Raw genomic sequence first — 25106 nt, 5'->3', positions numbered from 1 at the left:
GTCGTTCTTCGAATTTTTCAAAAATAGCAGACCTACAAGCTCGTATCGCGCCACTCGGTGGCGCGATATGAGCTTGTAGATCTGCTATTTTTCAATAGCTAAAGCATAACATGATGCTGAACACCAAAATGGGTGCCCGGTCAGAATGGGTTAAGAGTATTAGGTTATTATATAGAGCGGTCAACACATGGTGATACATCACCATGTGTGGACCTGTCATTTAGCAGACGCTCTTCATCCAGAGAGAACAACATCACATACATAGAAATAGTTATCATCAGTCATATGTGAGCTAAGAACCTAACAGTGGAATGTCTATATAATGACACTATGAGTATACAATATAGAGTTCTATGTCTACAATCTACATAACTCTAAATTACATACATTGAGCCTTTGCATACGCCTGTAAGGTCGTCGAGGCTGGGGGAGGGGCTACGGGCTAAGATGGAGTCTGAAGAGGTGGGTTTTCAGACTACGGTGGAAGGTTGGGAGTGAGTCTGTAGTTCTGACTGTAATGGGAAGTTCATTCCATAGTTTAGATTGGGAGTGAGTCTGTAGTTCTGACTGCAATGGGAAGTTCACTCCATAGTTTAGATTGGGAGTGAGTCTGTAGTTCTGACTGCAATGGGAAGTTCACTCCATAGTTTAGATTGGGAGTGAGTCTGTAGTTCTGACTGCAATGGGAAGTTCACTCCATGGTTTAGATTGGGAGTGAGTCTGTACTTCTGACTGCAATGGGAAGTTCACTCCATAGTTTAGATTGGGAGTGAGTCTGTAGTTCTGACTGCAATGGGAAGTTCATTCCATAGTTTAGATTGGGAGTGAGTCTGTAGTTCTGACTGCAATGGGAAGTTCACTCCATAGTTTAGATTGGGAGTGAGTCTGTAGTTCTGACTGCAATGGGAAGTTCATTCCATGACATATCCAAATCCAACATCAAGACCGTTATGTTTTTTATGAACATGTTGACAGTTTAAATGCTCTGATGACTTCATGCTTCCAGAGAATGAATATAAAACAAGTGAAATCAGATAACTAGAATCCATGAAAGACACAGAGAACTGCAGTGTTAGAGCAGTGGCATCAGAGCGCCCTCTAGTGGCCGTACCTTTCTTGGCAGGAGGTTTGGAGTAGGAGGAGAACACTGGACTGTTGTCTTCATCACTGTTATCTGGAAGATGCACACACGCACACACACACACACACACACACACACAGTTATTAACATATGTCGTCTGCTTTGGGTGATATTTATAACGTTATGGCCACGGCCTCTAAAACCTCGTCTTTAGCAGAGCATGAGTTAAAGATGTTTGGCTTCACAGTAGAATGATGGAAATGGAGCAGATATCTTTTCATATCGAATATCTGTCAGCTCTACTTATGTACTTATGTACTATGTGACTCTTCTTGATACAGAGATACTGTTTCTCGCTCCAAAATTAGTTAACCCATTTTGGGGGGGGGGGGGGACAGATCTACAAGCTCATATACGAGCTTGTAGGTCTGGTATTTTTGAAAAAAAACGACTGACATAGAAACATAGCTTTTTCAGAAAACTGTCATTTTCAAACAAACAGACATTTTTAGAATCTGATCTCAGGTCAAAATGGGTTAATATCACAGGCAGACTCTTCACATACTAGAGCATGTCTGAAATAAATATCAGAGCTGAAATCGACATGAAATAAATGCTTAAACGTTTAGCTATAGGTGTAATGTTAGAGTCCACAGAAGACATGTAAATATGAAATAAATGCTTCAACATGTAGCTATAGGTGTAATGTTAGAGACCACAGAAGACATGTAAATATGAAATAAATGCTTAAACATGTAGCTATAGGTGTAATGTTAGAGACCACAGAAGACATGTAAATATGAAATAAATGCTTAAACATGTAGCTATAGGTGTAATGTTAGAGTCCAGAGAAGACATGTAAATATGAAATAAATGCTTCAACATGTAGCTAGGTGTAATGTTAGAGACCACAGAAGACATGTAAATATGAAATAAATGCTTAAACATGTAGCTAGGTGTAATGTTAGAGACCACAGAAGACATGTAAATATGAAATAAATGCTTAAACATGTAGCTAGGTGTAATGTTAGATTCCACAGAAGTGAACGTTTCAAGACTGTTTTCTCAACTCAACCGTTTCTCTGGCAGACATTACTCTATAAGCCAAAACCGGTGGGTCAAACTGAACAACCAATATGTCAACTTGAAGCTATGATTCCCTGCTTTCACATGACATAAAATAAACTAAGAAAAAACACATGGAGACACTTAGCCTCGGTCAGAAACGGACCAATAGGATTATTTTGGGAGGTTGAAATAACATTAGAACATTAGCGCCCTCTAGTGGCTGTACCTTTCTTGGCAGGAGGTTTGGAGTAGGAGGAGAACACTGGACTGTTGTCTTCATCACTGTCCAGCTTGAAGCCATCTGACACACACACACACACACACACACACACACACACACAGGTTCAGATATTCTTGCAGAATATGTAGAGGTAGTGTCTAACATGTTGGTACCTAATACTCAATCCTATGACAGGCAGGCAGGCAGGCAGACAGACATACAGACAGACAGACAGGCAGGCAGGCAGGCAGGCAGGCAGGCAGACAGGCAGGCAGGCAGGCAGGCAGGCAGACAGACAGACAGACAGACAGACAGACAACAGCACCGAGTGCTGACTGACAACTTCCTACGACGCTTCATCTAATATTTAGGAAATAGAAGAGAAGGGTGTGTGTGTGCGTGCGTGTGTGCACAGTGAGAGGCAGAGCAGCTCTTATGGGGAGCTGGGATGTGTGTGTCTATGTCCGTTCAGAGGGAATAGAACGGTGTGTGTGTGTGTGCACGCCATGCCCGGCGCCACGGGGGTGCCTGAGGGGGCATAGCACCCTCAGTTGCAAAATGTGCACCCTCAGTTTATGTTCTATGTAAAGTTATGAAAATATAAAAAATAACACAAATATATTCAGAATATTATAATTGTCATAGAGATAACAATGACGGTATCAAAACACGCAGTTTTACCCTGTAATATTATATAGCCACAGCCAGCCTATCAATTGCTCGTTGTCGTTGCAGCGCAGCTCCAGTCTAATTCCCCAATTTACAATCACCTGCCTGCGCAGGCAGTAGCCTGTTATTCAGCAGTGGCACCGTGACCACGGACAGTTTAGTGATTTGAATTTTGACCCTAGTTTCACCTCGTGTTTTGTTGTGGAAAGTAAAAGCGTGCAGAACAAATTAAAACAAAGTGATTCAAAGACCGAAGATCTGCCCTCTCCTCTAGCTGGAATAACTCCACCTCGGTAAACCTAATCTTGCCGCCACACCACACACACGCCGCCGGTTGATTTGGGGACAGAGAAGCCAGGAGCTACAATCCTACCCAACTCCAAAATTTTTCAATAGAACAGCTAATTTAGCATTAGCTGGTTTGGGAGTCTGGTGCTGCCTTTTGCTTTCCATGTCGGACATTTCCTAATTATTGGTAGGCTGCAATCTACTGACTGGTTCAGTTGGAATTTAGCTGGCATATTTTGTTCTGCTGGTTTTATTTGTCATGTCTGTCTGAAACAGGCTATTTTAGGCTATGCTATAGGCTTAATTCTTTTTCACTATTCTATTTTTTGTATCATTGTAGCAGTAGCAACAGAATGCTGAGAATGGTGAACTTGGTGAAGGAATGGCTGTCTTTTTGAACGAGCGAGATGCTCTCTCTCTCTCTCTCTCTCTCTCTCTCTCCACTGCTGAGCAACGCGAGTCAGCGTGACGTGACCCACCAGAGACTAAAGCCTAGTATCTCATCTCATTTGTTTTTGTTTTTCCACCATGGCCACATTGACAGATGTATAATCTTTTTTTATTTTTTTATATATTTTTTATCCCACGATTTTGTAACCCATTTTTCACCCCTGTGTCAATCATCTACTGTGATCCTGGGCTCTACACACCCTCCGCCAACCTGGGGAGAGCAACGGACTTGAACTCATGCTTCCTTCATGCTTGAGTGTCCAAGTTGCTCCTTTACACCTGACAGGGGGGAGTTTCCCTGGTTGGACGTAGCGCGTGAAAGGAACACGTTATTCCAACCAGTTCCTTTCCCCTCCATCAGGCGCCCCGGCTGGCCAGGGGGAGGCAGCAGATGTATAATCTTGAATGTTTGTTTAGAAAATGTTGTCCTGGGTCCTGGCTCACTGGCTGGGCTGCAGTTCAGGCGATCCGTTTATTACAGTGCCGGCCCTACAAATTTGGTGCCCTAGGCAGGAGTTTTGGTGTCCCCCGGGGTGGGGGGCACCGAACACATGAACTGACATAGGGGATGTCAGTTCAGTCAGAGGGTGTGTTGTGATGAAATATGTATATATGAGTTAAAAAAATAATGCATGCTTGGTTGTTGCCCCCCCCCCCCTCTCATGGCACCTAGGCATTTGCCTGTTCTGCCTATAGGAAGGGACTGAAAAGGTTTATAAGTTTGCACAGTTTTTTATGCTTTAGAAAATGTGTCCGACCTGGCTGTGGCTGCAGTTCAGACTATTTATTTATATTGATTGATTGAATACTTTATAACAGATTGCATGCAGTAGCATGCATGTAGGCTACACTTAATTCAATAAATGCTGCTGCGGCTGCATGAGAAACAGACGGAAACTTTTTGATTGATTGATTGAATACTGTATAAATAGTTTGCAGATTGTAGCTATACCACACTTAAATTAAATAAATGCTGCCTTGCAGTAAATATTTCAGCATTCAGCTATGCATTGTTAAATCATTCAACATGGCAACAGGCTGATACAAGTTTTACTAAATGTGCAGTGCAGGGCTGCGGTCACAGACAAGCCATTCTTATTCTGTAACAACCGTCCTACACTTCTCCAAACCCCTACAGTCCACAGCGCCCTCTGGAGGCACTTGTACAGTTCTCACCCCGTTTGATTTAACAACGCTATAGCTGTATGTTGAAATAAAATAACACTATTTCCTGTGCACCCTAAGAATTCTCATCTGCACCCTTAGTCATTTCATCCTGCAGCCGGCCCTGGCGCGCGTGCGTGCGTGTGTGCGTGCGTGTGTGCGTGCGTAACCAAATATTTAATGGGGATGGAAAGGTTTTGAGGCTAGAAGAGTAACACACTTGTTCATTAAAGGGTTTGCAGAATGTGTAGGATCAGGTTTACACACACACTCGCACACACACACACACACACACACACACACACACACACACACACTCTCACTCTCACACACACACACACACACACACACACACACACACACACACACACACACACACACACACACACACACACACACACACTCACACTCACACTCTCACACACACACACACACACACACACACACACACACACACACAGTCAGTCTCAGGTCAAAGGTCACACCCTCACCACTGTCGTTGCTTTTCTCAGAGGACTTGGAACAGAAGATACTGCTGGTTTCTGTCTTCTTAGCTGCTGGTGCTGGGAGGGACCTGGAGAGATATTATTATTATTATTATTATTATTATTATGGTGCTGGGATGGACCTGGAGAGATATTATTATTAATATTATTATTATTATTATTATTATGGTGCTGGGAGGGATCTGGAGAGATATTATTATTATTATTATTATTATTATTATTAATAATATTATTATGGTGCTGTGAGGGACCTGGAGAGATATTATTATTATTATTATTATTATTATGGTGCTGGGAGGGACCTGGAGAGATATTATTAACGCTACATGTTAGCATGTTGCCAGGTCTTACGTAGTGCTATGTTTGGTATAAGCGCTACATGTTAGCATGTTGCCAGTTCTTACGTAGTGCTGTGTTTGGTATGAACACTACATGTTAGCATGTTGCCAGGTCTTACGTAGTGCTGTGTTTGGTATGAACGCTACATGTTAGCATGTTGCCAGGTCTTACGTAGTGCTGTGTTTGGTATGAACGCTACATGTTAGCATGTTGCCAGGTCTTACGTAGTGCTGTGTTTGGGAGCAGAGATAAAGGCATCCTCTTCCTCCTCCTCTTCATCCTCTTGTCGCTCGTTGCTCTGGTCTCGGTACTTCGACCTGGCCGTGGACGACAGAGCCACGTCCTCTTCGTCACCGTTCTCCTCCTCGTCCTCCTCATCGTTGCCCTCCTCCTCAGAGAAGTCAAACGTGTATTTGGCCTTACCGGCTGGAGAGACACGGAAAGACACGGAAAGACACAGACGTTACCGGCTGGAAAGACACGGAGAGACACAGACGTTACCGGCTGGAGAGACACGGAAAGACACGGACGTTGGCATAGAATTCACCCTGTAGAGACATTAAAACACAATCCGTACCGGGATTCCTTGGGAGCTCTGGGGTGCCGGAAAATACATGGCAGCTTTTACTCTGAAACCCACGACCCGGAAACAATCCGGAAAAAACTGTTTGCTTTATATTGCTAGTTTACATTGTTTCATTTATACAATATATGATCGAAAAAGCATTTCGGGAGATGGATGAGGAGCAAACATTCTTTTGGCATTCTTTCTGCCTTCTGGGGTCTGTTCTCCCTGGGGGTAGGGTTAGGGTTAGGGTCGGGAAGGGTTAGTGACGGGGTTAGGGTCTCTAGTACCTGAAGCCCTCTGGGACTTGTTCTCCCGGGGGATAGGGTTAGGGTCTCTAGTACCTGAAGCCCTCTGGGACTTGTTCTCCCGGGGGATAGGGTTAGGGTCTCTAGTACCTGAAGCCCTCTGGGACTTGTTCTCCCGGGGGATAGGGTTAGGGTCTCTAGTACCTGAAGCCCTCTGGGACTTGTTCTCCCGGGGGATAGGGTCTAGTACCTGAAGCCCTCTGGGACTTGTTCTCCCGGGGGATAGGGTCTAGTACCTGAAGCCCTCTGGGACTTGTTCTCCCGGGGGATAGGGTCTAGTACCTGAAGCCCTCTGGGACTTGTTCTCCCGGGGGATAGGGTCTAGTACCTGAAGCCCTCTGGGACTTGTTCTCCCGGGGGATAGGGTCTAGTACCTGAAGCCCTCTGGGACTTGTTCTCCCGGGGGATAGGGTCTAGTACCTGAAGCCCTCTGGGACTTGTTCTCCCGGGGGATAGGGTCTAGTACCTGAAGCCCTCTGGGACTTGTTCTCCCGGGGGATAGGGTCTAGTACCTGAAGCCCTCTGGGACTTGTTCTCCCGGGGGATAGGGTCTAGTACCTGAAGCCCTCTGGGACTTGTTCTCCCGGGGGATAGGGTCTAGTACCTGAAGCCCTCTGGGACTTGTTCTCCCGGGGGATAGGGTCTAGTACCTGAAGCCCTCTGGGACTTGTTCTCCCGGGGGATAGGGTTAGGGTCTCTAGTACCTGAAGCCCTCTGGGGCTTGTTCTCCCGGGGGATAGGGTCTAGTACCTGAAGCCCTCTGGGACTTGTTCTCCCGGGGGATAGGGTCTAGTACCTGAAGCCCTCTGGGACTTGTTCTCCCGGGGGATAGGGTCTAGTACCTGAAGCCCTCTGGGACTTGTTCTCCCGGGGGATAGGGTTAGGGTCTCTAGTACCTGAAGCCCTCTGGGACTTGTTCTCCCGGGGGATAGGGTTAGGGTCTCTAGTACCTGAAGCCCTCTGGGTCTTGTTCTCCCGGGGGATAGGGATAGGGTCTAGTACCTGAAGCCCTCTGGGACTTGTTCTCCCGGGGGATAGGGTTAGGGTCTCTAGTACCTGAAGCCCTCTGGGACTTGTTCTCCCGGGGGATAGGGTCTAGTACCTGAAGCCCTCTGGGACTTGTTCTCCCGGGGGATAGGGTCTAGTACCTGAAGCCCTCTGGGACTTGTTCTCCCGGGGGATAGGGTCTAGTACCTGAAGCCCTCTGGGACTTGTTCTCCCGGGGGATAGGGTCTAGTACCTGAAGCCCTCTGGGACTTGTTCTCCCGGGGGATAGGGTCTAGTACCTGAAGCCCTCTGGGACTTGTTCTCCCGGGGGATAGGGTCTAGTACCTGAAGCCCTCTGGGACTTGTTCTCCCGGGGGATAGGGTCTAGTACCTGAAGCCCTCTGGGACTTGTTCTCCCGGGGGATAGGGTCTAGTACCTGAAGCCCTCTGGGACTTGTTCTCCCGGGGGATAGGGTCTAGTACCTGAAGCCCTCTGGGACTTGTTCTCCCGGGGGATAGGGTCTAGTACCTGAAGCCCTCTGGGACTTGTTCTCCCGGGGGATAGGGTCTAGTACCTGAAGCCCTCTGGGTCTTGTTCTCCCGGGGGATAGGGATAGGGTCTAGTACCTGAAGCCCTCTGGGACTTGTTCTCCCGGGGGATAGGGTTAGGGTCTCTAGTACCTGAAGCCCTCTGGGACTTGTTCTCCCGGGGGATAGGGTTAGGGTCTCTAGTACCTGAAGCCCTCTGGGACTTGTTCTCCCGGGGGATAGGGTTAGGGTCTCTAGTACCTGAAGCCCTCTGGGGCTTGTTCTCCCGGGGGATAGGGTTAGGGTCTCTAGTACCTGAAGCCCTCTGGGGCTTGTTCTCCCGGGGGATAGGGTTAGGGTCTCTAGTACCTGAAGCCCTCTGGGGCTTGTTCTCCCGGGGGATAGGGTTAGGGTCTCTAGTACCTGAAGCCCTCTGGGACTTGTTCTCCCGGGGGATAGGGTTAGGGTCTCTAGTACCTGAAGCCCTCTGGGTCTTGTTCTCCCGGGGGATAGGGTTAGGGTCTCTAGTACCTGAAGCCCTCTGGGGCTTGTTCTCCCGGGGGATAGGGATAGGGTCTAGTACCTGAAGCCCTCTGGGGCTTGTTCTCCCGGGGGATAGGGTTAGGGTCTCTAGTACCTGAAGCCCTCTGGGGCTTGTTCTCCCGGGGGATAGGGATAGGGTCTAGTACCTGAAGCCCTCTGGGACTTGTTCTCCCGGGGGATGACCACCAGCGTCTCCTGGTCCTCCAGGTCGCTGGGCTCCGACTTGGACTCGTCGTCAGACCACGGGTTACGCTTCTTCACCTTCTTGGGGGTCCCCTTGGCCCCCGGGGGTCTCCTCACCCTGGGGGCTCCTAAAACCAAGAACAGTAACATATTAAACATCACTGTGGGGGCTCCTACCCTCACCCTGGGCGCTCGTACAAACAAGAACATTAACATTATAACCTCACCCTGGGGGCTCCTAACCTCACCCTGGGGGCTCCTAACCTCACCCTGGGGGCTCCAAAACCCAGAACATTAACATTATAACCTCACCCTGGGGGCTCCTAACCTCACCCTGGGGGCTCCTAACCTCACCCTGGGGGCTCCAAAACCCAGAACATTAACATTATAACCTCACAGGTTCTTTATCGGGGTCTTTCTCATGGTTTCTGACCTGGCTCTTTCTTCTCCCTCTTGACTCGTGGAGCTTTGGTCTTCTTGGCAGCGCCTCCGGCTCCCTCGCTGGAGTTCTCTCCCAGCGTGGCTCCCTCTGCTCCCAGCGTGGCTCCCTCTCCTCCCAGCGTGGCTCCCTCTCCTCCCAGACCCTCCTCGTCAAACTCCATCTTCAGGGAGACCTCATCACTCTGAGGAAACACACACACTTACTTATTAGACGCTCTTAATCCAAAGCGATTTACAGTAAGCAAGAACAACACATGGTGATACATCACAATACAAAGAAATATGAATTAAGGATCATACGTAAGCTAAGAATGTAACAGTGTAATATATATATATATATATATATATATATGTAATGAAACTACCAGCTCAGTGGCCTTGTGGTTAGACTGAAACCGGGAGGTCGGGGTTCGATCCCCGGCCGGGTCAGACCAAGAACTGTAAAAATGGGACCCAATGCGTCCCTGCTTGACACTCAGCATCAAAGGGTTGGATTGGGGGGGTCAGTCCCTGCTTGAGACTCAGCATCAAAGGGTTGGATTGGGGGGTCAGTCCCTGCTTGACACTCAGCATCAAAGGGTTGGATTGGGGGGTCAGTCCCTGCTTGACACTCAGCATCAAAGGGTTGGATTGGGGGGGTCAGTCCCTGCTTGGCACTCAGCATCAAAGGGTTGGATTGGGGGGGGGGTCAGTCCCTGCTTGACACTCCGCATCAAAGGGTTGGATTGGGGGGTCAAATCTACTAATCAATTGATTCCAGAGTGCGGCACGGCTGCGTCTCACCGCTCCAACAAATTTCACTGTGGTAACGTGTATTATACTATATAGCGCTATGTCTACATAAAATGCTATCTAAATTACATAATTTGAGCCTTTGCATACACCTGTAAGGTCGGCGAGGCTACGGCAAGTGCTACGGGCTAAGATGGAGTCTGAAGAGGTGGGTTTTCAGACTATGGTGGAAGATTGGGAGTGAGAAACCAGAAAGCACGCTGGCTGGGCCAGGCTACCCGCCCCTCTAGACCAGGGGCACGCTGTCTGCTGGGCCAGGCTACCCGCCCCTCTAGACCAGAAAGCACGCTGTCTGCTGGGCCAGGCTACCCGCCCCTCTAGACCAGAAAGCACGCTGTCTGGGCCAGGCTACCCGCCCCTCTAGACCAGAAAGCACGCTGGCTGGGCCAGGCTACCCGCCCCTCTAGACCAGAAAGCACGCAGGCTGGGCCAGGCTACCCGCCCCTCTAGACCAGAAAGCATGCTGGCTGGGCCAGGCTACCCGCCCCTCTAGACCAGGGGCACGCTGGCTGGGCCAGGCTACCCGCCCCTCTAGACCAGAAAGCACGCTGTCTGGGCCAGGCTACCCGCCCCTCTAGACCAGAAAGCACTCTGTCTGGGCCAGGCTACCCGCCCCTCTAGACCAGGGGCACGCTGTCTGCAGGGCCAGGCTACCCGCCCCTCTAGACCAGGGGCACGCTGTCTGCAGGGCCAGGCTAGGTTTAGGACCAGGGTGGGTCTTACCTTCTTCTTCCTGGTGGTCTTCTTGGCAGCGTCGGTCTTCATGGGCTGGGTGGGCGGCTCCACCCGCCGGGCGTAGGGCGAGGGCAGCGTCTCCTCCAGGTGCATCTTCTTCACCTTGGGCTTCCCCACCTTGCCCTTCACCAGCTTGGCCACGCGGCCGGCGCTCACCTCCTCCCGCTCCTGGGCCTCCAGTTTCTGACCACAGACAAACACATCAAGGGTTAATGTTCTCACGTTCTGACCACAAACACATCAAGGGTTAATGTTCTCACGTTCTGACCACAAACACATCAAGGGTTAATGTTCTCACGTTCTGACCACAAACACATCAAGGGTTAATGTTCTCACGTTCTGACCACAAACACATCAAGGGTTAATGTTCTCACGTTCTGACCACAGCAAATTTTAACGATTCTTTTCAAAAATAGCAGACCTACAAGCTCATAGCGCGCCCCCGAGTGGCGCGCTATGAGCTTGTAGATCTGCTATTTTTCAATAGCTAAATTATAACATAATGTTTAAAACACCAAAAGGGGTTCCCGCCCAGAATGGGTTAACCCATTTACACCCGAGACCAGATTCTACAGATGTCTTCTAAATCATGACAGTTTTCAGAAAGTCCATAATTATGTTTCTGTGTCTTTGCTTCTCAAAGGACCCCAAAAACTATAATATGTAATTGGCCGCCGACCGCCATCTGAAAACATGTTCCAGGGAAGCTTGTAGCTTACAGATCGGCTATTTTCGGTCATTAGGTATGTGACGAAGCACATTTCAATGTTTCTCTGCTTTATTGTCCCTATGCATGTTATTGTTTATGTAAAGAAATGTAACGTGTGACGCTGAATACTTAAATATTATTATCTTCTATTCACAAGTATTCGTACAGGGGTGATTGACAGCTGTCAGTGACTGGTTGATTGTCACCACCCAATCGTTACTAGTAGAGGAAGTGACACACGGGGGGAGGGGAGATCTCACAACAAACAGAGTGCAGGCCTGCACAGAGGAGGAGAGGAGCTCCAGGCCTGCACAGAGGAGGAGAGGAGCTCCAGGCCTGCACAGAGGAGGAGAGGAGCTCCAGGCCTGCACAGAGGAGGAGAGGAGCTCCAGGCCTGCACAGAGGAGGAGAGGAGCTCCAGGCCTGCACAGAGGAGGAGAGGAGCTCCAGGCCTGCACGGAGGAGGAGAGGAGCTCCAGGCCTGCACGGAGGAGGAGAGGAGCTCCAGGCCTGCACGGAGGAGGAGAGGAGCTCCAGGCCTGCATAGAGGAGGAGAGGAGCTCCAGGCCTGCACAGAGGAGGAGAGGAGCTCCAGGCCTGCACGGAGGAGGAGAGGAGCTCCAGGCCTGCATAGAGGAGGAGAGGAGCTCCAGGCCTGCACAGAGGAGGAGAGGAGCTCCAGGCCTGCACAGAGGAGAGGAGCTCCAGGCGCCAGATAGCGTTTTACGTTGAGACCGCTGTTCAATGTTTAAACGAGCGTATCTGCAGCCGTAGTAACTATAAGGAACAGTCGGGCCCAGCGGATTGGGCATCACGTATGCCGCTGCCGTCGGGGATCGGCGTTGGAAGTGAGGATTACCGGCCGGTGTTTGGAGGCTAACAGGGTGAGACCGGTGCTACCGGTGAGACCGTTCTGTTTGGAGGCTAACAGGGTGAGACCGGTGCTACCGGTGAGACCGTTCTGTTTGGAGGCTAACAGGGTGAGACCGGTGCTACCGGTGAGACCGTTCTGTTGGGAGGCTAACAGGGTGAGACCGGTGCTACCCGTGAGACCGTTCTGTTTGGAGGCTAACAGGGTGAGACCGGTGCTACCGGTGAGACCGTTCTGTTTGGAGGCTAACAGGGTGAGACCGGTGCTACCGGTGAGACCGTTCTTTTTGGAGGCTAACAGGGTGAGACCGGTGCTACCCGTGAGACCGTTCCGATGTTTGGAGGCTAACAGGGTGAGACCGGTGCTACCCGTGAGACCGTTCTGTTTGGAGGCTAACAGGGTGAGACCGGTGCTACCCGTGAGACCGTTCCAAAGTTGTTCTTTGAGGATTATAAATATAGGGGTACCCCGAGCGTTTTCGTATTTCCGTTGGACCGTTTTTTGAGCAGAGGAACTTGTCGTTGTGTTGGAACAGTTGTAGACTCTCGCGTGCGCGCGCCTCATTTGAGGGGGACGACGGACGCGGACTGTATTCTCTGCTGACTTTGGGGGAGCTTGGGAAATAATTATTGTTTGTTGGTTTACGTTTTTGTGCCTGTTTATTATATTCAGTAGGGAAAGAGACAGGGAGAGGCGTTACCTGGGAAGTGTACTTTAGATTCTGTCAATTGCCATGTCTGAGCATCTCTATATAAAGCATTCAGACTATAACCCTACGATCACGCTTAATTTTTCCTTAGTAATAATTTGCCTTGCATAAGTAAAGGGCGATTGTTACAATTATAATGAACTCACATCCAGCTCCTCTACGAACACGGACAGATCTTCTTTCCACAGATCTTCAGAGTCCTTCCTGGAGAGCTCGTTCAGTTCTCCTTTCTGCACAGAAAAACACCTCAATGTTAAACAACTTACAATCAGACGCTCTTAGGGCCGATTCATACTCCTATTTTACCGCTGTTTCCGCTGTAGTGCCGAAATTATTTCGGCTCGTCAGAAATTGTCAGTAGCACCGAAGAGGCGACTTTAGGACGGTACCCCCCACCCCCCGAACCTCAAATGACGTCACATTGTAGGCTCTACAGAGCCAAATGACGTCACATTGTAGGCTCCAAATGACGTCACATTGTAGGCTCTACAGAGCCAAATAATGTCACATTGTAGGCTCTACAGAGCCAAATGACGTCACATTGTAGGCTCTACAGAGCCAAATGACGTCACATTGTAGGCTCTACAGAGCCAAATGACGTCACATTGTAGGCTCTACAGAGCCAAATGACGTCACATTGTAGGCTCTACAGAGCCGAACCCATGAATAATAATAATGTCACATTGTAGGCTCTACAGAGCCTAACCCATGAATAATAATAACGTCACATTGTAGGCTCTACAGAGCCTAACCCATGAATAATAATAATGTCACATTGTAGGCTCTACAGAGCCTAACCCATGAATAATAATAATGTCACATTGTAGGCTCTACAGAGCCTAACCCATGAATAATAATAATGTCACATTGTAGGCTCTACAGAGCCTAACCCATGAATAATAATAACGTCACATTGTAGGCTCTACAGAGCCTAACCCATGAATAATAATAATGTCACATTGTAGGCTCTACAGAGCCTAACCCATGAATAATAATAACGTCACATTGTAGGCTCTACAGAGCCTAACCCATGAATAATAATGACGTCACATTGTAGGCTCTACAGAGCCGAACCCATGAATAATAATGACGTCACATTGTAGGCTCTACAGAGCCGAACCCATGAATAATAATGACGTCACATTGTAGGCTCTACAGAGCCGAACCCATGAATAATAATGACGTCACATTGTAGGCTCTACAGAGCCGAACCCATGAATAATAATGACGTCACATTGTAGGCTCTACAGAGCCGAACCCATGAACCGGCCCTTAATCCAGAGACTTACATTAAGCAAGAACAAAAACATGGTAACACGAATACATACAGAAGTGGTTATCATGAAACATACGTAAGGTAAGAATGTAACAGTGGAATATCTATATAATGAAACTACCGCTGTGACCTCACAAGGACCACTGTGTGACCTCACAAGGACCACTGTGTGACCTCACAAGGACCACTGTGTGACCTCACAAGGACCACTGTGCTGTGAACCCTTTGCTCACAGGGTGACGTTTGTACCTTCATGTTTAAGGATCTCCTCCACCTTCAGAGGGTTATAATGTTACCTTTATGTCTCTCTGTCTCAGCAGCTCCTCCACCTTCTCTTTGGTCAGGGTTCTAATGTTACCTTTAGGTCTCTCAGAGGGTTCTAATGTTACCTTCAGGTCTCTCAGAGGGTTCTAATGTTACCTTCAGGTCTCTCAGAGGGTTCTAATGTTACCTTTAGGTCTCTCAGAGGGTTATAATGTTACCTTCAGGTCTCTCAGAGGGTTCTAATGTTACCTTCAGGTCTCTCTGTCTCAGTAGCTCCTCCACCTTCTCCTTGGTCAGGCACCACAGAGGGTTCTAATGTTACCTTCAGGTCTCTCTGTCTCAGTAGCTCCTCCACCTTCTCCTTGGTCAGGCACCACAGAGGCATGTTCAGGATGTAGTTGAAGTTCGGTCCAGACGACGAGCCGGAGTCTATCGAGCCGTCGCTCTCCTCTCCGTCACGGTCCTCCTCCTCCTCCAGAGCCTGGGCCAATCACAGCGCAGATTACACAACACATGATGAGATGAGAGCCAATCACAGCGCAGATTACACAACACTGCAAGGACACTGTAAACTATTCACAGAACGCCAGGTTCAGTACACTGAAAACTATTCATAGAACAGGTTCAGTACACTGTAAACTATTCATAGAACAGGTTCAGTACACTGTAAACTATTCATTGAACAGGTTCAGTACACTGTAAACTATTCATATAACAGGTTCAGCACACTGTAAACTATTCATAGAACAGGTTCAGCACACTGTAAACTATTCATAGAACAGGTTCAGCACACTGTAAACTATTCATAGAACAGGTTCAGCACACTGTAAACTATTCATAGAACAGGTTCAGTACACTGTAAACTATTCATAGAACAGGTTCAGTACACTGTAAACTATTCATAGAACAGGTTCAGCACACTGTAAACTATTCATAGAACAGGTTCAGTACACTGTAAACTATTCATAGAACAGGTTCAGCACACTGTAAACTATTCATAGAACAGGTTCAGTACACTGTAAACTATTCATAGAACAGGTTCAGCACACTGTAAACTATTCATAGAACAGGTTCAGTACACTGTAAACTATTCATAGAACAGGTTCAGCACACTGTAAACTATTCATAGAACAGGTTCAGCACACTGTAAACTATTCATATAACAGGTTCAGTACACTGTAAACTATTCATAGAACACCAGGTTCAGTACACTGTAAACTATTCATATAACAGGTTCAGTACACTGTCAACTATTCATAGAACAGGTTCAGCACACTGTAAACTATTCATAGAACAGGTTCAGTACACTGTAAACTATTCATAGAACACCAGGTTCAGTACACTGTAAACTATTCATAGAACAGGTTCAGTACACTGTAAACTATTCATAGATGTTCTCTTCATACGAACCATACCTTCTCCTGCTGTTTGGTCCAGGCCGCCACCGGGTCAGACTCGTAGCCTTTCTGCACCAGCATCCTGATCAGCTCCCGTTTGCTCTTGTTCTCTGTTGGAGAACCACAGACCAGATAAATAACATGTTGGAGAACCACAGACCAGATAAATAACATGTTCTCTGTTGGAGAACCACAGACCAGATAAATAACATGTTCTCTAATAGAGAACCACAGACCAGATAAATAACATGTTCTCTGTTGGAGAACCACAGACCAGATAAATAACATGTTCTCTAATAGAGAACCACAGACCAGATCAATAAAATGTTCTCTGTTGGAGAACCACAGACCAGATAAATAACATGTTCTCTGTTGGAGAACCACAGACCAGATAAATAACATGTTGGAGAACCACAGACCAGATAAATAACATGTTCTCTGTTGGAGAACCACAGACCAGATAAATAACATGTTCTCTAATAGAGAACCACAGACCAGATAAATAACATGTTCTCTAATAGAGAACCACAGACCAGATAAATAACATGTTCTCTGTTGGAGAACCACAGACCAGATAAATAACATGTTCTCTAATAGAGAACCACAGACCAGATCAATATAATGTTCTCTGTTGGAGAACCACAGACCAGATAAATAACATGTTCTCTGTTGGAGAACCACAGACCAGATCAATAAAATGTTCTCTGTTGGAGAACCACAGACCAGATAAATAACATGTTCTCTAATAGAGAACCACAGACCAGATAAATAACATGTTCTCTGTTGGAGAACCACAGACCAGATACATAACATGTTCTCTAATAGAGAACCACAGACCAGATAAATAACATGTTCTCTAATAGAGAACCACAGACCAGATAAATAACATGTTCTCTGTTGGAGAACCACAGACAGGATAAATAACATGTTCTCTAATAGAGAACCACAGACGAGATAAATAACATGTTCTCTGTTGGAGAACAACAGACCAGATAAATAACATGTTCTCTGTTGGAGAACCACAGACCAGATAAATAACATGTTCTCTAATAGAGAACCACAGACCAGATAAATAACATGTTCTCTGTTTGAGAACCACAGACCAGATAAATAACATGTTCTCTAATAGAGAACCACAGACCAGATAAATAACATGTTCTCTGTTGGAGAACAACAGACCAGATAAATAACATGTTCTCTGTTGGAGAACCACAGACCAGATAAATAACATGTTCTCTAATAGAGAACCACAGACCAGATAAATAACATGTTCTCTGTTGGAGAACCACAGACCAGATAAATAACATGTTCTCTAATAGAGAACCACAGACCAGATAAATAACATGTTCTCTAATAGAGAACCACAGACCAGATAAATAACATGTTCTCTGTTGGAGAACCACAGACCAGATACATAACATGTTCTCTAATAGAGAACCACAGACCAGATAAATAGCATGTTCTCTAATAGAGAACCACAGACCAGATAAATAACATGTTCTCTGTTGGAGAACCACAGACCAGATAAATAACATGTTCTCTAATAGAGAACCACAGACCAGATAAATAACATGATCTCTGTTGGAGAACAACAGACCAGATAAATAACATGTTCTCTGTTGGAGAACCACAGACCAGATAAATAACATGTTCTCTAATAGAGAACCACAGACCAGATAAATAACATGTTCTCTGTTGGAGAACCACAGACCAGATAAATAACATGTTCTCTAATAGAGAACCACAGACCAGATAAATAACATGTTCTCTAATAGAGAACCACAGACCAGATACATAACATGTTCTCTGTTGGAGAACAACAGACCAGATAAATAACATGTTCTCTGTTGGAGAACAACAGACCAGATGAATAACATGTTCTCTGTTGGAGAACCACAGACCAGATAAATAACATGTTCTCTGTTGGAGAACCACAGACCAGATAAATAACATGTTCTCTAATAGAGAACCACAGACCAGATAAATAACATGTTCTCTGTTGGAGAACCACAGACCAGATAAATAACATGTTCTCTGTTGGAGAACCACAGACCAGATAAATAACATGTTCTCTGTTGGAGAACCACAGACCAGATAAATAACATGTTCTCTAATAGAGAACCACAGACCAGATAAATAACATGTTCTCTGTTGGAGAACCACAGACCAGATAAATAACATGTTCTCTGTTGGAGAACCACAGACCAGATAAATAACATGTTCTCTAATAGAGAACCACAGACCAGATAAATAACATGTTCTCTGTTGGAGAACAGACCAGATAAATAACATGTTCTCTGTTGGAGAACCACAGACCAGATAAATAACATGTTCTCTAATAGAGAACCACAGACCAGATAAATAACATGTTCTCTGTTGGAGAACCACAGATCAGATAAATAACATGTTCTCTAATAGAGAACCACAGACCAGATAAATAACATGTTCTCTAATAGAGAACCACAGACCAGATAAATAACATGTTCTCTGTTGGAGAACAACAGACCAGATAAATAACATGTTCTCTGTTGGAGAACAACAGACCAGATAAATAACATGTTCTCTGTTGGAGAACAACAGACCAGATAAATAACATGTTCTCTGTTGGAGAACCACAGACCAGATAAATAACATGTTCTCTGTTGGAGAACCACAGACCAGATAAATAACATGTTCTCTAATAGAGAACCACAGACCAGATAAATAACATGTTCTCTAATAGAGAACCACAGACCAGATAAATAACATGTTCTCTAATAGAGAACCACAGACCAGATAAATAACATGTTCTCTGTTGGAGAACAACAGACCAGATAAATAACATGTTCTCTGTTGGAGAACAACAGACCAGATAAATAACATGTTCTCTGTTGGAGAACAACAGACCAGATAAATAACATGTTCTCTGTTGGAGAACCACAGACCAGATAAATAACATGTTCTCTGTTGGAGAACCACAGACCAGATAAATAACATGTTCTCTAATAGAGAACCACAGACCAGATAAATAACATGTTCTCTAATAGAGAACCACAGACCAGATAAATAACATGTTCTCTGTTGGAGAACCACAGACCAGATAAATAACATGTTCTCTGTTGGATAACCACAGACCAGATAAATAACATGTTCTCTAATAGAGAACCACAGACCAGATAAATAACATGTTCTCTAATAGAGAACCACAGACCAGTGATAAATAACATGTTCTCTAATAGAGAACCACAGACCAGTGATAAATAACATGTTCTCTAATAGAGAACAACAGACCAGTGATAAATATAATCATAAGTTATGAACTGTAGCAAATCCACCCAGGTTCTTACAGATGGTGATCTGTCCTTGGATCTTCTCACAGTAAATGCATAGATCTCACACACACACACACACACAGACACACAGACACACACACACACACACACACACACACACACACACACACACACACACACACAGGGACAGTAAACCGTACCTATGGTCATCTTGCCCTGGATCTTCTCCAGGACGAAGCGGGCCTGGTTGCTCAGCTTGGAGGCCTCGGCTCCCAGGCTGCCCAGCAGCCAGTCCTTCCTCAGCTTGTAGTAGTGGAGTCTGAGCTCGTAGAACTCCTTCAGGATGTCCTGGACAGAGTCGTAGCGCTTCATGCAGCCCATGTGGTCGAACAGGACCTATAATAATAATAATAATAATACATGTTACTGTTAAATAACCTCTCCATGTGGTCGAACAGGACCTATAATAATAATAATAATAATACTACATGTTACTGTTAAATAACCTCTCCATGTGGTCAAACGGCACCTATAATAATAATAATAATACTACATGTTACTGTTAAATAACCTCTCCATGTGGTCAAACGGCACCTATAATAATAATAATACTACATGTTACTGTTAAATAACCTCTCCATGTGGTCAAACGGCACCTATAATAATAATAATACTACATGTTACTGTTAAATAACCTCTCCATGTGGTCAAACAGGACCTATAATAATAATAATACTAATACATGTTACTGTTAAATAACCTCTCCATGTGGTCAAACGGCACCTATAATAATAATAATAATACTACTACATGTTACTGTTAAATAACCTCTCCATGTGGTCAAACGGCACCTATAATAATAATAATACTACATGTTACTGTTAAATAACCTCTCCATGTGGTCGAACAGGACCTATAATAATAATAATACTACATGTTACTGTTAAATAACCTCTCCATGTGGTCAAACGGCACCTATAATAATAATAATACATGTTACTGTTAAATAACCTCTCCATGTGGTCGAACAGGACCTATAATAATAATAATAATACTACATGTTACTGTTAAATAACCTCTCCATGTGGTCAAACAGGACCTATAATAATAATAATACTAATACATGTTACTGTTAAATAACCTCTCCATGTGGTCAAACGGCACCTATAATAATAATAATAATACTACATGTTACTGTTAAATAACCTCTCCATGTGGTCAAACGGCACCTATAATAATAATAATACTACATGTTACTGTTAAATAACCTCTCCATGTGGTCAAACGGCACCTATAATAATAATAATAATACATGTTACTGTTAAATAACCTCTCCATGTGGTCAAACGGCACCTATAATAATAATAATAATACTACATGTTACTGTTAAATAACCTCTCCATGTGGTCAAACGGCACCTATAATAATAATAATACTACATGTTACTGTTAAATAACCTCTCCATGTGGTCAAACGGCACCTATAATAATAATACTACATGTTACTGTTAAATAACATCTCCATGTGGTCAAACGGCACCTATAATAATAATAATAATAATACTACATGTTACTGTTAAATAACCTCTCCATGTGGTCAAACGGCACCTATAATAATAATAATAATACTACATGTTACTGTTAAATAACCTCTCCATGTGGTCAAACAGGACCTATAATAATAATTAATACTAATACATGTTACTGTTAAATAACCTCTCCATGTGGTCAAACGGCACCTATAATAATAATAATAATACTACATGTTACTGTTAAATAACCTCTCCATGTGGTCAAACGGCACCTATAATAATAATACTACATGTTACTGTTAAATAACATCTCCATGTGGTCAAACGGCACCTATAATAATAATAATAATAATACTACATGTTACTGTTAAATAACCTCTCCATGTGGTCAAACGGCACCTATAATAATAATAATAATACTACATGTTACTGTTAAATAACCTCTCCATGTGGTCAAACAGGACCTATAATAATAATTAATACTAATACATGTTACTGTTAAATAACCTCTCCATGTGGTCAAACGGCACCTATAATAATAATAATAATACTACATGTTACTGTTAAATAACCTCTCCATGTGGTCAAACGGCACCTATAATAATAATAATAATACTAATACATGTTACTGTTAAATAACCTCTCCATGTGGTCAAACGGCACCTATAATAATAATAATACTACATGTTACTGTTAAATAACCTCTCCATGTGGTCAAACGGCACCTATAATAATAATACTACATGTTACTGTTAAATAACATCTCCATGTGGTCAAACGGCACCTATAATAATAATAATAATAATACTACATGTTACTGTTAAATAACCTCTCCATGTGGTCAAACGGCACCTATAATAATAATAATAATACTACATGTTACTGTTAAATAACCTCTCCATGTGGTCAAACAGGACCTATAATAATAATTAATACTAATACATGTTACTGTTAAATAACCTCTCCATGTGGTCAAACGGCACCTATAATAATAATAATAATACTACATGTTACTGTTAAATAACCTCTCCATGTGGTCAAACGGCACCTATAATAATAATAATACTAATACATGTTACTGTTAAATAACCTCTCCATGTGGTCAAACGGCACCTATAATAATAATAATACTAATACATGTTACTGTTAAATAACCTCTCCATGTGGTCAAACGGCACCTATAATAATAATAATAATAATAATACTACATGTTACTGTTAAATAACCTCTCCATGTGGTCAAACAGGACCTATAATAATAATAATACTAATACATGTTACTGTTAAATAACCTCTCCATGTGGTCAAACGGCACCTATAATAATACATGTTACTGTTAAATAACCTCTCCATGTGGTCAAACGGCACCTATAATAATACATGTTACTGTTAAATAACCTCTCCATGTGGTCGAACAGAACCTATAATAATAATAATAATAATAATAATAATACATGTTACTGTTAAATAACCCCTCCATGTGGTCGAACAGAACCTATAATAATAATAATAATAATAATAATAATACTACATGTTACTGTTAAATAACCTCTCCATGTGGTCAAACGGCACCTATAATAATAATACTACATGTTACTGTTAAATAACCTCTCCATGTGGTCAAACGGCACCTATAATAATAATAATAATACTACATGTTACTGTTAAATAACCTCTCCATGTGGTCAAACGGCACCTATAATAATAATAATAATACTACATGTTACTGTTAAATAACCTCTCCATGTGGTCAAACGGCACCTATAATAATAATAATACTACATGTTACTGTTAAATAACCTCTCCATGTGGTCAAACGGCACCTATAATAATAATAATAATACATGTTACTGTTAAATAACCTCTCCATGTGGTCAAACGGCACCTGATGGAGGAATAGAGGGTATGCGCGTGACATCAACGTACCTAGAAGTTATGCAGGAACGCCCACTGAGTGGCAAAAAACTACTTTCAGGCCATGACAGCCCATTCATCCAAACAGAAAAGTCCTGTCTCACTGCATTAAACAATGTTAAACTCACCAACATTGCAGCTGTACGAAAAGCTTGAATTATCCATTTCATAAAGATCCACCAGAGAAACGTTATGAGCTACTTTCTGTCAAGAAATGCCCCGCATTTGATTATTTTTCAAAGTGTCAGAGTTTGGAAGTGCTTGTTTTCAATAACAACATTTAGCTGCCTCCTGCATTACGTGACATTTAGAAACAGGTGGTACGGCAGGACGGTTGAGTGAGCGCTTCCAAACTCCAAAACTCCAAAACTCCATGCTGCTCAATGTTTTGCCCCTCGGTTTAGATGAGGGGGCCGTGTCCTGATGGGAAAAGCATGCATGTGCATACTCTCTATAATACACGTTACTGTTCAAGGTTCTTTATTACTTGTCTCCCGAGGAATAAAAATGGTCTTAGACAAAAAGGGCCCGCATGCAAGCGTAGCCCATGTCGCCGCAGAGCAGCGGCACTTTCTTGCAACGACCGCCTTCTTGAAGTGGCGAGCAAAGAAACTGTTACTGTCCATGTGGTCAAACAGGAGCTGTGTGTTACTGTTAAATCCTCACCATGTTGTTGCAGGTCAGGGAGGACTGCGGCTGATCTCAGGTCAGAATGTGTTAAATCCTCACCATGTTGTTGCAGGTCAGGGAGGACCGCAGCTGATCTCAGGTCAGAATGTGTTAAATCCTCACCATGTTGTTGCAGGTCAAGGAGGACTGCAGCTGATCTCAGGTCAGAATGTGTTAAATCCTCACCATGTTGTTGCAGGTCAGGGAGGACTGCAGCTTGAAGACCTTGTGGAGTCCAGCGGCCTCCGCCTGGACCAGCTTCTCCTCAGACATCCGGACCACAAACTTCACCGTCTGGTCTGTGTGGTACTCCCTGTAGTCGCTGATGAGGGCGGGGGTCTTCTCTGTGCCCTGCAGCATGGGCTCTAGGACGGACTCCTTATAGGTCTGGAGGACACACACACACACACACACACACACACACACACACACACTTACTTACTTACTTACACAATAAACATGGAGCATGGGTCATGAGGTGAGTGAGGCGCTGAGTGATATCTAGTCTCCCTTGGCCTAGCCTCGATACCCAGGCTGCGCGAAAAATGAAAGCCTGGAGGAACGCATTGGCTTGCCTCGGTCTAGAAGTGGGAGTCAACGCTTCCGGGTGGGCGTCGCTCCAAATTATGTGACGTAGCGCTTCACTAGGTGGGGGAGGAGTGGCCAGGGCTGACGGACAGATCGGTGAGATCCAATCAGGGCGTGCGCATATCTCAGCCGCGACCCACCCCTATAGACCAGAAACTTAACACGTTAGCTCAGGCTACCCCCAGACCGTTGAATCTCGCAATGTTAAAATGCTTCCGTCGTACAGTCTGGAGCAACGGAAGCTCTGATCATGAGTCAAATATAAATGCTTCCGTCGTACAGTCTGGAGCAACGGAAGCTCTGATCATGAGTCAAATATAAATGCTTCCGTCGTACAGTCTGGAGCAACGGAAGCTCTGATCATGAGTCAAATATAAATGCTTCCGTCGTACAGTCTGGAGCAACGGAAGCTCTGATCATGAGTAAAATATAAATGCTTCCGTCGTACAGTCTGGAGCAACGGAAGCTCTGATCATGAGTAAAATATAAATGCTTCCGTCGTACAGTCTGGAGCAACGGAAGCTCTGATCATGAGTAAAATATAAATGCTTCCGTCGTACAGTCTGGAGCAACGGAAGCTCCGATCATGAGTAAAATATAAATGCTTCCGTCATACAGTCTGGAGCAACGGAAGCTCCGATCATGAGTAAAATATAAATGCTTCCGTCATACAGTCTGGAGCGACGGAAGCTCTGATCATGAGTAAAATATAAATGCTTCCGTCGTACAGTCTGGAGCAACGGAAGCTCCGATCATGAGTCAAATATAAATGCTTCCGTCGTACAGTCTGGAGCAACGGAAGCTCTGATCATGAGTAAAATATAATTGCCTGTGTCCAGGTGTGTTTTAATTACCTGTGTCCAAGTGCGGACGGGCAGCTCGGTGATCTCGACGGTGTGATGGTCGATGACAGAGATCTCTCCACTGACCAGGTACTGGTTCTGACCCAGCTCATGGATCACCCCTTTGAAGTCCTTGTAGCTCGGCATCTGTTTATAGAAGGAGTAGTGGAGGAGTTAAGGTACTTTTAACTTCCAAGT

The 25106-nt window shown here is 44.7% G+C and overlaps 1 protein-coding gene across 1 annotated transcript in view; it reads right to left on the bottom strand.

Annotated features, from left to right (window-relative positions):
- The window catches only part of top2b (DNA topoisomerase II beta), a 62986-nt gene that overhangs the window by 2515 nt on the left and 35365 nt on the right, over positions 1 to 25106 (bottom strand). Inside the window, 13 exon segments of the mRNA XM_080786775.1 lie at positions 1112 to 1174; positions 2376 to 2450; positions 5432 to 5514; positions 6010 to 6211; positions 8863 to 9027; positions 9333 to 9522; positions 10856 to 11050; positions 13303 to 13386; positions 15019 to 15177; positions 16112 to 16203; positions 19566 to 19761; positions 23665 to 23865; positions 24921 to 25055. Of these exon segments, the coding sequence (XP_080642901.1) occupies positions 1112 to 1174; positions 2376 to 2450; positions 5432 to 5514; positions 6010 to 6211; positions 8863 to 9027; positions 9333 to 9522; positions 10856 to 11050; positions 13303 to 13386; positions 15019 to 15177; positions 16112 to 16203; positions 19566 to 19761; positions 23665 to 23865; positions 24921 to 25055 (1840 nt within the window).

This window comes from Protomyctophum bolini (genome assembly GCF_963924005.1).
Source record: "Protomyctophum bolini genome assembly, chromosome: 17".
Lineage (NCBI taxonomy): Eukaryota > Metazoa > Chordata > Actinopteri > Myctophiformes > Myctophidae > Protomyctophum > Protomyctophum bolini.
The sequence above is the reverse complement of the archived record's forward strand: the minus strand, read 5'-3'. Positions and strand labels throughout refer to the sequence as shown.